Source organism: Equus quagga, chromosome 2 (assembly GCF_021613505.1).
Source record: "Equus quagga isolate Etosha38 chromosome 2, UCLA_HA_Equagga_1.0, whole genome shotgun sequence".
Taxonomy (NCBI): domain Eukaryota; kingdom Metazoa; phylum Chordata; class Mammalia; order Perissodactyla; family Equidae; genus Equus; species Equus quagga.
Window position 1 is genome coordinate 158944805 of NC_060268.1, and position 16081 is coordinate 158960885.

The 16081-nt window shown below is 40.5% G+C and overlaps 1 protein-coding gene across 6 annotated transcripts in view; it reads right to left on the reverse strand.

Annotated features, from left to right (window-relative positions):
* The window catches only part of CFAP43 (cilia and flagella associated protein 43), a 104417-nt gene that overhangs the window by 42775 nt on the left and 45561 nt on the right, over positions 1 to 16081 (reverse strand). For 5 of the 6 annotated variants that reach the window (XM_046651439.1, XM_046651444.1, XM_046651463.1 and 2 more), the window contains 7 exons: positions 15355 to 15495; positions 14375 to 14547; positions 12894 to 13043; positions 10239 to 10369; positions 7881 to 8034; positions 5735 to 5833; positions 4625 to 4702 (listed from right to left, as the gene is read on the reverse strand). In XM_046651439.1, the coding sequence (XP_046507395.1) occupies positions 4625 to 4702; positions 5735 to 5833; positions 7881 to 8034; positions 10239 to 10369; positions 12894 to 13043; positions 14375 to 14547; positions 15355 to 15495 (926 nt within the window). The remainder of the gene's footprint in view (positions 1 to 4624; positions 4703 to 5734; positions 5834 to 7880; positions 8035 to 10238; positions 10370 to 12893; positions 13044 to 14374; positions 14548 to 15354; positions 15496 to 16081) is intronic. The other variant, XM_046651456.1, reaches the window with a different exon arrangement.

Here is a 16081-nt window from a genome sequence, read left to right on the forward strand (position 1 = left end):
CAGGAAGGCAGTCAGACATAAAATCAGTAAGATGCATATGCATTAGTAGTAACCAATCAGAAAATGTAAGAGAAAAATATTCCATTCACAAAAGCAAAACAAACTGTAAAATATCTAAAATAAATCTAATAAGAAATTTATACAAAGTCACTTTTAGATTAAAACTTTACTGAAGAATATTTTTAATAGAATAAAGATATGTATATTTATAATATACTTATATAATATATTTATATAAGATTAATATTTTAACATATATAATGTGTATGAAAAATATATATAAAATTTCAGAGATGGTAAATAAATTCTCCACCAAAGCAAACCATAAGCAATTATTCTCAATCAAAATCAAATCAGAGTTTTTCCTGCAGCTTGACAAGCTGATTTGAAAATTCAAATGGAAAAGTAAGTGTGCATAAAAAAGCCAACTTTTTTTGAAAATGAAGAACAGAGGGAGAGTTGCTTTCAAGATATAAATATAAAAACAATGTATAAAGCTACAACAATCTCATTTTGCAATATATATAAATATCAAATCATTATGTTGTCCACCTGAAACTAATATAATGTCGTACATTAATTATACCTTAATAAAAAAACAAAAATATATGTATAAAATTTTTAAAAGCTTAAAGTGGGGACAGCCACATGTAAAAGAATGAAAAGTGACCATTCTTTTTCACCATTCACAAAAATAAACTCAAAATGGATCAAAGACCTAAAGATTAGACCTGAAACAATGTCTTCTAGAAGAAAATATAGGCAATACACTCTTTGACATCAGTATCAAAAGGATCTTTTCAGACACCGTATCTCCTCAGACGGGGGAAACAATAAACAAATGGGACTTCATCAGACTAAAGAACTTCTTCAAGGCAAGGGAAAACAGGATTGAAACAAAAAAACAACCCACTAGTTGGGAAAAAATATTTACAAGGTATATATCCGACAAAGGGTTAATCTCCATAATATATAAAGAACTCACACAGCTCAACAACAAAAAATCAAACAACCCGATCAAAAAATGGGCAGGAGACATGAACAGACATTTCTCCAAAGAAGATATACGGATGGCCAATAGGCACATGAAAAGATGCTCATCATCACTAATCATCAGGGAAATGCAAATCAAAACTACACTAAGATATCACCTTACACCTGTTAGAATGGCAAAAATAACCAAAACAAAAAGTGACAAATGTTGGAGAGGTTGTGGAGAAAAAGGAACCCTCATACACTGCTGGTGGGAATGCAAACTGGTGCAGCTACTATGGAAAACAGTATGGAGATTTCTCAAAAAATTAAAAATAGAAATACCATATGACCCAGCCATCCCACTAATGGGTATCTATCCAAAGAACTTGAAATCAGCAATTCCAAACGTCCCATGCGCCCCTATGTTCATTGCAGCATTATTTACAATAGCCAAGACACGGAAGCAACCTAAGTGCCCATCAACTGATGATTGGATAAAGAAGATATGGTATGTATATACAATGGAATACTACTCAGCCATAAAAATGGATAAAGTCGTCCCATTCACAACAACATGGATGGACCTTGAGGGTATTATGTTAAGTGAAATAAACCAGATAGAGAAAGACGAACTCTGTATGACTCCACTCATAGGTGGAAGTTAAACATATAGACAAAGAGAACTGATTGGTGGTTACCAGGGGAAAGGGGGGGTTGCGGGGGGACACAAAGGGTGAAGTGGTGCATCTACAACATGACTGACAATAATGTACAACTGAAATTCCACAGGGTTGTAAACTATCATAATCTTATTGAAAAGTTAAAAAAAAAAGCTTAAAGTGGTTTGGGTATTAAAATACTCAAAAAAAAATTTTAAAAGCTATCAGAATAGTTTAGAATTGTCTCAGGAAGAGATCAATACTCAATTTCAGAATAGAGAGTCTAGAAACAACCCCAAATACATGGGAATCCAGAAACTGACAGAGGAGGCACTGCCAATCAGTGGAGAAAGGATGGTATATTCAATAAAAAGCATTGGTGAAATGAGCTATTTACTTGAAAAAATAAAGTTAGATCTATACCTCATACCATTCATGAAAATAAATTACAGGTGAAACAAAAGAGTATTAGAAGAAAATATGTGAGACTTTGGAAGGCCTTTTAAAATCAGACACAAAAAACAAAAGCTATAAACAAAATGATCAATATACTTGGATTGTAATTTTAAAATTCTGCATTAAAAAACACTTTATATAAGCTAAGACACAAGACAAAATATTTGAAGCATATTAGATTGAACTATATAAAACAACAATTTCATGTGATTCAATAAGGGCCACCTCTGGATTTGCCCCACGCACACCTCCATGCTCTTTCCCCTTCCGGCTGACAGGGACAAGAGCAAGCAGAGCAATCTTAGAAGCCATGTGCTAAACATAGTAGTTTCCATCAGGCTGGGTCTCTGAACGTCTGCATGGAACAGAGCAGCTGCTGCATAAATAAATACAAATTAAAAATAAAAATAAAGAACTCCTACAAGCAACAAGAAAAAGACCAACCACCCAACAGAAAAATGACCAAGAGACATGAACAGAGAATTCACAGAAGAGGAAATACAAATAGTCTTTAGAGTTATGAAAAGATGCTCAACCTCATTAGTAATCAGGAAAATAAAAACAAGGAGTGGAAATGACCAAAGAAAAGTTTAAGACCATTTCCCAGAAATAAAAGATGAAGGTTTCTCATTGCAAGTGCTCACCATGCATGGCACATTAAAGAAACAAAAATCCCCAAACAAACTAGGGTCCTGGTATGAAACAGATGACATACTCAGACGGAATAATTGGGGAAGGGGGCTTTTAGAAAGATTGGGCAGGGTAAGGGAAATGAGCCAGGCATGGTAGAGCATCTCAGGCTAGCACAGCACCTCTCCTAGGTCTGCAGGACAAGGGTGGGGAGTGCTTCCTGGAACCTGGAGAGACCAGTAGCTGTAGGAGAGGGCTGGCAGTCGCGGCCAACTCAACACCACAGAGAGGACACTGGGAGATTAAAGACCCTGACCTTAGTCTTCTCCTGCCCTGATCTCCCACTGATGTCACTCACTGGCTAAACCCAAATGGAAGCCAGAGGCAAGAGAGCCCATGATGCCATCCACAAAGACCATCTCTCAGGATGCAGAGCAGGGTGGGAGAGGATGGGAGTACATCTGCCCCAGCAAACCAAGAACATCCATCAAACATATCAGGATGCATAAGGGTGAAATTTCCAAACAGCCGGGATAAAGAAGGGATCATAGGACTTCCACAGATAAAAATCTCATTACCCACAAAGAATTGGGAATCAGAAGGGTACTGGATTCTATAAAGCAAACATTGAAAGCCAGAAGAGGATGGAGCGAGCATTTAAAATTTGGAGGGGGAAATCATTGTACACCTAGGCAACCCATTAAATGAGTGTGAGAGTAAGATAAAGACATTTTAAGAAAAACCCAGCCTCAAAAAATGTACCTCCTATGTGCTCTTTCTCAAGAATAGAGCCAAAGCATCGTACACCTCTAGGGGGCAGGCAGCATTCACATTGTATTACATTTAAATGGCACTCCAGTAGCACAGCTACATGATAAATGATGTTCCCAAGCAGGGGACAACATAGCAGTCCTGCTTAGGAAGCTACTGGAATAGGTACACCAAGAAAACCAAGAAAAACAAATGGGACCCTGGAAACAGGGGCTCTAGTCAGGAGGCGGATGAGAAGATTTCCCCGGAAGATGGACGAGAGAAGGTCCCGGGACAGCAGCCATGGGCCTGGGCTAGAGAGCCAGCTGCTTAGACTGGAGCTGGAAGTTGGCAAGCTCTAGAAGAAAGGTCACCGAAAAAAAAAGCACTGTCAGCTTGTATACGTCATGTATTTGACTGTATTGAGAAGAGTTTTCTAGCATTTTGAGAGAGCCTGAATAGATAATAGGTACATAGAAAGGCTTATTCCAAAACAAAGGCGATTATTAATTCCAGGAAAAATAAAGTTGTAAAAACGGAAATGTAATTGTAATACACCACATGGCTCAGCTTTAAGAATATTTACATAACTATAGTAGCGTGCCTACTGAGTAGGGATTTACGGGTATGGTGTAGTGGTGTGGGGGGGTGTAAAAGAACATAAATACTCACCTTCCATTCCAAAAAGCCCACAGTTAGTGTCAAAATAGAATTATCAAGAAGTAGCAGTATTAAGAAGATTATTAGAAAGACGGAGGTAAATATCCAAAGAAAACAGCTGGAAGAATTGAAGACAGTTACCTAGAGAGCGCAGGAATCACCGGGAAGAAAAGTAGGACAGGTGCTGCTTTAAAAACATTATTTTTAATTATTTAACTCATTATTTAATTTGTAAAAATGTAAAACATATAACTGATAAAAATAAATATTAAAAAAAACAAATAAGCCACAGTATTTGGGGAAGACAGAGAAGGAAACCACAGCTTATATATAGCATGGTATGGTAAAAATTCTACCCTGTTAAAGTGCCCCGGGAATCTGAGCCTGCAGGCAGAGGAAAAAATGGGTATGGCTCCTCATGCTGTGCGGAACAAAATAAAGTTCAAAAGTAATTTTAGACCCAGGGCCAAATGTACGTGAAATCAAACACTTACAGTTTTAGCAAGTGCTTTGATTCCTCTTTTTATCTCTCTCCTTTTCTTGGAAAACCGTTTAACCTCATTTTTGATGGCCTGAAATGGAACAAGGATATTCCGTAAACAGGGGAGAGAAATGATTGACAGATACATACATACATACATACATACATAGACATACATAGGTAGATAACACTTCTCTGGAAACAGAAATAAAAAACATTTAAAAAGTGTACATGAAATAACGCCACTGCAATACCTTGCTTAAGTCAACTGCTACTATGTAAGTGACAGTTGAAGTAACTTGGAACTGATGTCGATGATAAGGCCAATGGAAAGAAAACAATGAAGTAGTGAAAAATTAAATAGAGAATAGTTGACCAAAAAAAAAACCCCAACAGGGCCTGGCCCAGTGGCGCAGTGGTTAAGTTAACACGTTCTGCTTTGGAAGCCTGGGGTTCACTGGTTTGGATCCCAGCTGTGGACCTACGCACTGCTGGTCAAGCCATGCTGTGGCAGGCATCCCACATATAAAGTAGAGAAAGATGGGCACGGATGTTAGCTTAGGGCCAGTCTTCCTCAGCAAAAAAAAAAAGGAGGATTCACAGCAGATGTTAGCTCAGGGCTAATCTTCCTCAAAAACAAAAGAAACAAACAAAAAAAACCAGTCTGCTGTTTTATTGGGAACTTGAGTGAGACTAGATTAGCAGGCTAAACCCAAACATGAGCTGCTACCTTTGTCACGTTCCTGCACATCTGAAGCCATGATGTCCCTTCTCCTCTTCCTGGCCCACCCCTTTTCTTTAAGCCGACCTTGTAGCATCCCCCCAAACTCACTCCAACCCGAGGTATCACAGTTCATTCTCTGTTTTGGGGACCTGGACACTTTGGTTGGGTTTCATATCAGCCTAAGCACAGATCTTAAAGCTCATATAACTTAATCTAAAGGATAGAGCTGCGTATAGGGTGTCTGTTTGCCTTTGGGAAAGTTACACCTATGCAACAGAATGCTCTGCCAAGTAGTATCTCATTCTATTTCTAACTTTCCAATGGGTTTTCATAGGAAACCAATCTATTTGGCACACTTACAGAGCGTTATTTCAAACCTCTCCCATGTTTTATAAATACCTCTTGGCTTTTTTGTTGTATCCAGGGAATTTCCTTCATACCGTCTTGGACCACCTCCTCTTGCGATGAGTCAAGGCGTGTCCTCATGTTCTCATTTACCTTAGAAGCAGACAGACATTTCTTAAATGTGAAATTCATCAAGTTCTTCTCCTTCCACCCTATTTCATGTAATTGCTTTAAATCCCTTTGTACTTGTTGCATTTTTTAAAATACTACCATTTCGTCTGTCCAAGATGTAATGTTTTACTGATTTAATCCCTACCAGTCTGTCCTTATATCAGCCACACTTTTCAGTGATAAAGGGAAACGATCAGACAGTTCACAGATTCGCCAAATCACTCTCTGCCTTCTTCCCGTCACTGTGGTCCAAATGCTCCTACCTTTCAAAGCCTGCCCCACCATTTGTACTTAGGATCTTAACCTTCTCCTCCTCCTTGAGACCTTTATACTTTTTGAAAAATCCCGTCACCCTCCTGCATCATCCATTTCTCTGCTACTGACTCTTTCCCAACAGTTTCCAAACGTGCTCTGGTATCTCTCGTCCCAGGAAAGCTTGCCTCCACCACATTCCCTTTTAGCTGCCACTCCCTTCCTACGCTCTCCTTTGCAGCAAAACGTCTTGAAAGAGTTTGGAATGCCACACTCTCCTGACTCTCCTGTAACCTCACTGGCTGCCCCTTCTCAGTCTCCTCTGTCTCCTTGAACTCTCCTCCTGGATCTCTAGAACTCACACTATCCTGGTCCCCTTCTGTTTCTCACCATCCACTTTTCCATGATGACCTTACCTAGCTTTATGGCTTTAAATTCCATCCACATGCCCTTAACTCTCAAATCGACATTTCCAGTCCTGGCCTCTCCCCAGAACTCAAGGCTTCTCTCTCCAAAGGCCTACTTGGTATCTCCACTTGGCTGTCTAACAGGTTTCTCAAGCTCAGCATGGGTAACTGATTCCAGATTCCCTTCCTTCTCCCCACAGCCTTCCCCATCTCTGTGAATGGTACCATCGTCTACAATGTTGTTCAGGTAAGAGATCTAGGAGTCATCCTTGAGTCCTCTCTTCCCCTCTCCCTCTCTGTCTATCCACCAGTGGGTTCTGTCATCTCTGCCTCTGAAACCCACCTGGAATCCTCCACTTCTCTTCCTCTTCACAACACTCCTCCACCTCCAGTTTGTTACCTGGACCTCTGCCACAGCCTGCTAACTCATTTACTCGCTTCCACTCTTGTCCCCTACAGGAAAGATTCTCCACACAGCAGCAACTAATCACTTCAAAAACGTAAATAAGACCTTGTAAATTCTTGGCTCACAACACTTTAATAGGTTCTCACTACATGTAAAGTGAAATCCAGACTCTTTACCTGGTTTACAAAGCCCTTCATTACCTGGTCTTTTCCCACCTCGAGGAACTCACCTCCTACCACTCTCTCCCTTGCTCACTACAGCTGCATTGGCCCTTTTTAGGTCCTCAAACACGCTAAGCTCTTTCCCCTCTGCCCTGAGCACTTCTGGCTCATGTTGCACCTCGGCACCCTCTTTTAAGTCAGATCTCAGCTTAAATGTCTTCTCCTTGGCGAAAGGCTGTTCTAGCCAAACACTGTCACCCCAACCCATTTTTATTCACTAAATAGATCATGTTAATATCTAATCTTTCCATACGTATTTACTTACTTATCTATCTCTCTCTGCTCACCCTAACCCCCAATTAGACTGTAAGCTCTGCAAAAGCAGATACTTTTTCTATCTTATTCATGCCTATTTCTCCCACAGCCTAGCAGTCAATAAATATTTGTTAAATGATTGCCTGAATGAATGTCGTTCTCTGGCCAGACACTTTTTAATGTACGTGATATAAGGAATAGAGAGAGGCCATTTGAACAAGCATGAGAATTGGCAGTAAGATTTTTTTTTTTTTCAGGCCAGGCTGGATCTTGTACTATGGTTTAAATAAAATCTGAGATGCAATATTTGTGATTGCTTTGAGAAAGGCTGAATATTTTCTCCCAGATGTAGCTCATGTTCTTTCTGAGAATCATCAGATACCTGGATAAAGAGGAATGTTACTAAATATCTGCTAAAAGAAAACCACAAACTGAAAACTGATAGCTGATTTTAAAAGAAAGGAAGGAAAAAGAAAACAATAGTGAACCTCAACTGCGTGTTCAGATGCTGATTCCGAATCCAAGAAATCACTTTCTGTTATACTTAAACACTCATTCTCCTCATCCATGGTCTTGCTCAGAGAAATTAAAAGTTGCTGGCAATAATTAAGAATTTCACTGGCTAAGTTTCCTCCAAACTGCCTATATTCATAAAAAAAGAAAACACATAGGCTACAAAAATCACAATTTTAAAGTCACATTTAGTAGTCTTACTTCCAGATACCTAAGCATTTCTACACAAAGAATTGTGGACAATTCCACAGTACCCCGTAGTTATTAGAACTTACTTCTTAGAGGAGAGCCCTTTCATGGGCTCCAGGACAGGACAACCTCTTGACCGCCCTGGGTGGCTTCTCGTGATGCTGTCCCCAGATCCTTACCCAAATGTCCTCTGTCCTTGCCTTGGCCACTGAACAGAAGCGCCACCGCTCCGGCGGAACCCTCAGAAGGCGCTGGGAGCTGTGCTGCTTCCCGTACCTCGTCATATCCCCACATTCAGTCCTCCTGGCCCTGCTCCCATTGAAGGAAGTACCATTACTTCCACTCAATACACCAGGGCGTCTCAAACTTTAGGCACATCAGCAATGCCTGGAGGGTTTGTGAAAACAGATTCCCGGGTCTCACCTGCCCAGATTCTGATTCAGAAAGTCAGGCGGGGCCCAAGAATGTGCATTTCCGACAAGCTCACAGGTGCTTCAGACACTACTTTGAATAACATTGTTATAGATGATTTAGAGGGGTTCTCACGTGCCTAAGGTCACAAGCTAATAAGTCCTGGACCAAGGTTTCAAACTCAACTTTGATTTGAGTCAGAAGTCCACCTGATTAACTAGCAATGGATGGAAATGTCCTTACTTCCATAAATGAGACTCCAGCACATGTTTGCTGTTGCCTGAGATGCTGTTTGTTCACTGACTATAAAGGATATGTTAAGACTTACATAGTGAGATACAAGTTAATATTTTATTCAGATTCCATGTATAAATTGGGCATGTTGATGAAATCTTCAAACATCTTTGAAATAAGTGGCTACCAAAATTATGTTGCAAAATCTCCATTTACATTTAACATGTGCAAATATTTAACATTTTTACAATGTCACTGATAAAGGCCATGTTTTATTATTGTTTTGATCACAGAAAGCACCATGAGATATTATTTTTGCAGAAATAAATTGCACATTGACTAAAGATGTCCATTGACAGATCAAACAAGGCAGCATTTAAAACGCAGAGCGTCACCTTCATGCTCTCTACCACCTGGTCATCATCTGTAAGCTTGGGTAGTATTCGTTTGTTTTGTTGTTGAATTTTAGTCTAAGCAAAGTCTAAATAATTTAATACTGTTAAGCAAAGTGTAATTAGGAAAGTACATTTGTTTGTGTGTACACATACATAGATATCTATGGCAGGTTCTTTAGGGATAAATGGGAGTTTGTGAAGTTATCTACTGTTCAGAATTGTCCTCGTTCCTTGTGTTGCTCCAACAGGTGTTACGAAAGGGAGGACTGGTCATCTCATATGTATTAACTACGTCTTCTTATTGTTTGTATTTTGATGCTTTGGCATCTGGGACCTTGCTGACCTTGGAGGAAATGCCCCTCCGAGGTCCAGCCAATTCCTAGAGATAGTAAACAGCAACTAATCCAGAGCCCACATCCCCAACCATCTCCTCCACTGGGCTTTCACACTCAGGGCCTCTATTCCCCTGCCTTAATTACCCCTGGGCCAAGTACTAGACAACTAGGGGCAGGCACTATGCCCCAGAACCCACTGAAATTATCCAAACGAGCCAATCCTAAGCCAATCCTAGCCATGCCTGCTCGTTCCCATGGAAACCATAATAAAGGCTCTTGCCCATGTCTTCCATGCTCCCTCTGCTTCCTTACCCGCTCTGGTGCTTCCCCATGGGGCCCCCCATAGCATGGCATACCCCCTCCTCTTGGGAGCTGTGAGTAAAACAACCTTTTCAATGGCAGTTGTCTCCTGTTATATTGGCCTTACTGTATCTAAATACTAACAAAATCTTTATTTTAAAACACTGTCCTGGGGCCGGCCTGGTGGCACAGTGGTTAAGTTCATGTGTTTTGCTTCTCGGTGACCTGGGGTTCACCAGTTCGGATCCCGGGTGTGGACATGGCACTGCTCGGCAAAAGCCATGCTGTGGTAGGTGTCCCACATATAAAGTAGAGGAAGATGGACATGGATGTTAGCTCAGGGCCAGTCTTCCTCAGCAAAAAGAGGAGGATTGGCAGTAGTTAGCTCAGAGCTAATCTTCCTCAAAAACAAAAAACAAAAAAAACCCCACTGTACTACATGAAGCTGCTTACTGTATGCTGTACGTACCTCCATCTTAGGTAAACAAGGGTGCCGTCATCTCTCCCATTCACCAGAATGTTTTGTCCATTCATTGAAATTCTCACGGATTGAATCCCGTGCCCCTGGTAAGAATGACTCCGACACCTAACAAATGTTTCCTCAATAGTTTTAGGAACAAAGGACAGAAATTACTAATGCAATTCCAATACATGGTTTTGCTAAAGGGGTTACATACACTTGCTTGTGGATAAACCTTTTTCTACTTGTTAACAGCATTTTAGTTGCTGTGCAAGCAGCCTCTGGGCAACACATAGCACTAAAAATCCCTAGTTCAAAATACATTCACCAATACTGACTTATTCTCCCATCTGTGTAGTTTGGCAGGAGAGGGGTTATTATCACCAATTTATAATAGGAAAATCAGACACAGAGAAGGGAATGGACTTGCTGACGGCCACGAAGTTAGAGGAGGGGCCTTGAGCAAGCAGCGACGGCTAATTCAGATGCCCTCAAGAATGAGGCAGGTTCACTTTTTGTGTGAAGAGGCTGAGTGTGATGAGAGGGTGAGGCGCACTGTGAGGGATGAAGGATGCATCCTCATATGGAGGATGCTAATCAAACTAATTTAACTAGGACCCAAACAAAACACAGCACTAACTTGGTATACAAGGCAACAGTGCAAGCTCCTTGACTAAAAACCGGGATTTCAGTGTGACACTAGTTCTCAACCATGATGCCTTACAAAAATGTTTTTAACTTTTTGAGTAGGAATATTGAAATGGTTCAAAATTCAAAAACTATGAGTGTGCAGCGAAATCTCCTTCCTGTCCCCGACCACCTTCCAAAGGCAATCAGTGTAATTAGTATCCTCAATATCCTTTCAGAGGTTTTTTAATGCATATAAGCAAATTTTTATATAAATATAATTTAAAACATAAATTGTAGCATAATACGTATATTACACAACTTGCCTTTCCTCCTTAACAATGTATCTTGGGTTTCATTCCATATTGTTGCATAAAGATGTGCTCATTCTGTATTATAGCTATATAATATTCCATATTTTTTTTTCTGTTCTGTTTATGTACCATTATTTATTTATCTAGTCCTCCGTTGATGGACATTAGGTTGCTTTTACAAACAGTCCTGTCATGAATATATGAGGTACTTTGCAGAGAATCACCCAGCAAAACCTGACACATTGCCATGTCATGCCACCATTAGTTGTAGTGTACATTCCAAATCATTTGAATGAGAGATGGCAAAGCAGAGTTTGCAAATTGTTCACTTCAAAATAATCTCTAAAGACCTGAAATCAGAAATCTCAAGAGTCCGTTGCACCCCTATGTTCATCGCAGCATTATTTACAATAGCCAAGACGTGGAACCAACCTACATGCCCAGAAACTGATGATTGGATAAAGAAGATGTGGTATATATACACAATGGAATACTACTCAGCCATAAAAAAAGACAAAATTGGCCCATTCACAGCAACGTGGATGGACCTCGAGGGTATTATGTTAAGCGAAATAAGCCAGTCAGAGAAAGACGAACTCTATATGACTCCACTCATAGGTGGAAGTTAGTATATTGATAAGGAGATCTGATCGGTGGTTACCAGGGAAAAGGGGGGTGGGGGGAGGGCACAAAGGGGGAAGTGGTGTACCCACAACATGACTAACAAAAATGTACAACTGAAATCTCACAAGGTTGTAATCTATCATAACATTAATAAAAAAAAAATAATCTCTAAAGGATTCAAGATTTTTCCTGTATAATAATAATAATACCACTTCTGCCCAGTTGTATTCCGAATATGCTTTCTTGCACAGGTGAGCAGGAAAGAGCTGTATGTGCACAACCAGGGCCCAGTTCATCTGGGGACCCACAGGAGTGGGTGCTTGCGATGCTTTAGGTGTGTGGGGTGGAACCTGGGTAAGAATCACTGACCAGATTAAGTTATACTGATAACCAGTGCAATTCGGTCTCAAAACCTAGAAAAGGATCCTCCATTCTTTCAGGAGAAGAAACCGTTTTCACTTTCTCAGAGGTCTGGTAACAATGAAAATCACAACTGTTAGGGTAGTGGTGACGTTGAGGTCTGCAAGGACCTAGGGGGGCTTGATAAAGGCCACACCCTTCTCCCCTCTGCTCTTCCAGCATCACATGAAGAGCCAGGTGGGGGGCGGCAGCAACAGCCTAGAGGCCCTCCAGGCCAGGGAGATAGCAGTAACAATCCATAGGTTTGCCACAGCAATTCACTATTTCCAAAGCAGTTTTGCATACACCCGCTCACTGGCTCTCACCAGAGTCCCGCAGGGTTAGAGCAAGCAAGGCTGCCCCAACGTTACAGACGAGCGTCTGAAGCTCAGTGAAGCTCAGGGAGTTTCCAAGACACACAACTAGGTGGTGATGGAGCTGGGCTGGAGCTCACCCTCGCTACCCCTGCCCCGTGTTCCTTCTTTGCAAATCTCAGTCCGCTGGTTGGTATTTTCTCCCTTAGAGACTCAAACCTCAGCACACAAATACGCCTAACGTTAAAGTCAATAATACCATCAGTGGTAAATAAGTTATGAGTCAATTTACCTAAGAAAGCATTCCAATTCCTTCCTAACGGCTTTTGTTCCTTATGTGCGATCAAAATATATACCCCATGATTTTTTTTAAAAAAGGCATTTACCAAAGTGTGAACATCTCGGATACACAGAACTCCACATTTAGCTATTGTTATGAGCCACAGTCCATGTGGAGACAGAGAGAGCATTCCGGGTCCATACTGTTTGCTTTGCATTTTTTGGTATGGCTTAAGAATGCAAATACCGCTATGTTCCTGCCAATCAAAGAAAAGGACCACATTATAGAAAAGATCAGGGGAGGGCAGCTTAGGGTTTGCAGTTGTGCATATACGGTCAGATTCAAACCCACAAATAACGTCGCTGGAAATAAACTGATACATGATAAAGTGGGCACTTGTATTTGCACCACACTTTTCCTCTTTGTTTGCAAATAAAAGTTTGTTTCGCCCAACTAAGAAAAGTCTTCTCACATGTTAGCTACCGTTAAAGATTCCAGCCAACACTGACAATCTTTATTTTTCACCCATCATTTTCACATATCTGCCTGCTCAAGTTGAAATAAATGAGTCAATATTCCCCCTCCGTGGTTCATGTATCCCCCCCTTCCAAGACTCTGCACATGCTGTTCCTATTGTCTAGAAGGCCCTTTCCCATCCCATCCCCACCAATCCTGCACCCTCCATACCACAGCAACCCCAACCCCCTGCCAAGATTATACACAATATTTCTCCATGTCTAAATATGACCTATTCTTCAAAGTCCAGTTCAATTGTTACTTTCTCCATGATGGTTTTCTTTCTTTTTTTGATGAGGAAGATTGGCCCTTAGCTAACATCTGCTGCCAATCTTCCTCTACTTTATGTGTGGGACGCTGCCACAGCATGGCTTGATGGGTGGTGTGTAGGTCTGCAGCTGGGATCCAAACCCACGAACCCTGGGCCACCAAAGCAGAGTGCGTGAACTCAACCACTATGCCACCGGGCCAGCCTCTGTGAAGGTTTTCTTGAATCCTCCTTGCCATAAACCATTTCTTCCTTCTCTGAATTTCTTTGTGTCATACTTTGCTGACAGCCGCTACTCTGGGAGAGAAGGGCTTTGATAGAGAAGAAGGATGATAGATAATCTGGCCAGTGTATGTAGCAGGAGGTGACACAACATGGGAGAAGTTTGAAAAGAGTCTGATGGAAGGATGCCAGGAACATAGTTTAACTATTTTGTGCAATTTTGCTTAGGGCTCAGGTGCAAAATTGCACTGGAAATCATCAACGTTGTAGCCCCTGACACCTGTGGAATAGATTTTCTAATGATAGATTGTTTTTTAAAGGCACTAAACTAATATTATGTCATCTGCATGTTTATCTGACAAGTATGATGTATGTGGCACAAGTGTGAGGTTGCTCAAATGTATTTTATGATCAATTAACAAATCATGCTGATAGAGATCTAATTCAAGGAAATTATGTTACTATAATAAAGCCATTTGTTAACTAGACTATAACGTTAAAGCATAGATCATGTCTAATTAATACAAGGTGTCAATCTTTATTGCCATCATAAATGATAGCCAGCTTCAGTTTTGGCATACCGTCTCAGGAAGAAGATAGCTGCAGATGTATGGCACATCATTACAGAAGCCATATATTCGATTACTTTGAAAGTCCAACACTGCAGAGGACAGAGTGTGCTCTATCTCATAAAAGAACTTATGAATGAATTCATCTCTCAGCCTCCCTCTTTCATCAGTAAAGGTTGCAGAAACTGTGAGATTTGGGGAAGAAGAGAAATCATTTGCACCACATACTGATTTTATTTTTAAGCATTATGAACACTTACGAAAAGTAAAATAAAAAATCTAAATGCTCAATTAATAATGCATAGGTTATTAGGTGATAAAAATGATTTAAAAACAATTTGGCTCCCTTAGAAATACTTGAGTTTTAAATAACTGATAGTAAAATACCTTTTATAAGCCCTTGGTTAATTTCATCAATGAAGTAACAACATATCATTAAAAGAAACTCATGATGGTCTGGAGAATCTTAATTAACACATAAAGGTACTTTGAGGTTCTCAGCTCTCTCATATTCTATAATTACATAGTTGCAAAATAGCTACCCAGATATATTTGTGATTTAAAACAAAGAAAGGGTGTCTATTTTATCAAACCTCTTTATGCAGAAAGCTTTCTTTATCATTTTATCAGTGAAAGTAACTACACAGAAACCTCTCTGAATTTGACTATGTATATTTAAAGCCACAAAAACAGATATCACAAAATGACAAATCAATTTGACAAAATTGCTGGTCGATCCTGTTTTTTCTCTGGTAATAAGACAAATTCATATGAATGACAAGGCCTGGAGGAGAGTCCACATTTCACGTTGGTTAGCAGCCACAACAGTGTCACTTTCTAAGACGCACAGAAGGTGGGTGTTTTACTTCTTCATATGTTAAGAGAAAAAAAGTGCCATCACCAGTAAAAAAAAAAGGAAAAAAGAAAAAAGAAAGCTATAGCAACTCCTTATTGGGGCCCAGGACAGAAGCGGTTGCTTGTTATTTCTTTACCTTGTGGTAGTGCTAGAGGCAGAGTAAATATTTCCAGCCTGCTTCTTCCTGTTCCTGGAAGTGGGGAGAGCACCATCACTTCCACTATGTCTGTTTCTACAAGTGACACTGTGGATATTTGTAGAATGCCTTTGCCCACCTCTGAAAGCAAACGGAAATCAACACCACAAGTTGTCATTGATAAGGTTAAAGAATCTTTTATATTCCCATGTAAAATATCACATTATAGAATTGCCTTTACTAAATCTTTAGATCCAAATCTATTTACTGGATATTTAAAGTGACCTTTAAGCATAAGTGGTGGGGACATTTTTGATGAACAGATGGGGGATTCTGATTAGATGTCTGGGTTGGTGGATTCAACCCAGCTCAGTTGGGCTCAGCTTCTTTCCCAGCCACAGAGGCCCCTGGAGTCTGCCATGTTCACCCCACTCAGCAGCCAGTTTGCCCACTCTCAATACTGAATAAACTCAGGCATCAGTGTTCTTTCGTCTGTAGTCAAGGTATTGCGGGTGTGGTGGGAATACATGTGACTTTATGAGTTTTCTCCTCTAGAAATCCAGGTGATGTGACCTCTGTAAGATGCCGAGCCTGGACCCACTTTTGGTTCTTTCCAGACTCACTACTCCCATTCTCCTCTCCATGAGGGCTGTTCTTCATGTGTCCACTTTCTCAGGTGCCCAATAGCAGCCCTCCCCTCAGGTGTTCAGTGGATGACCTTTCCTCT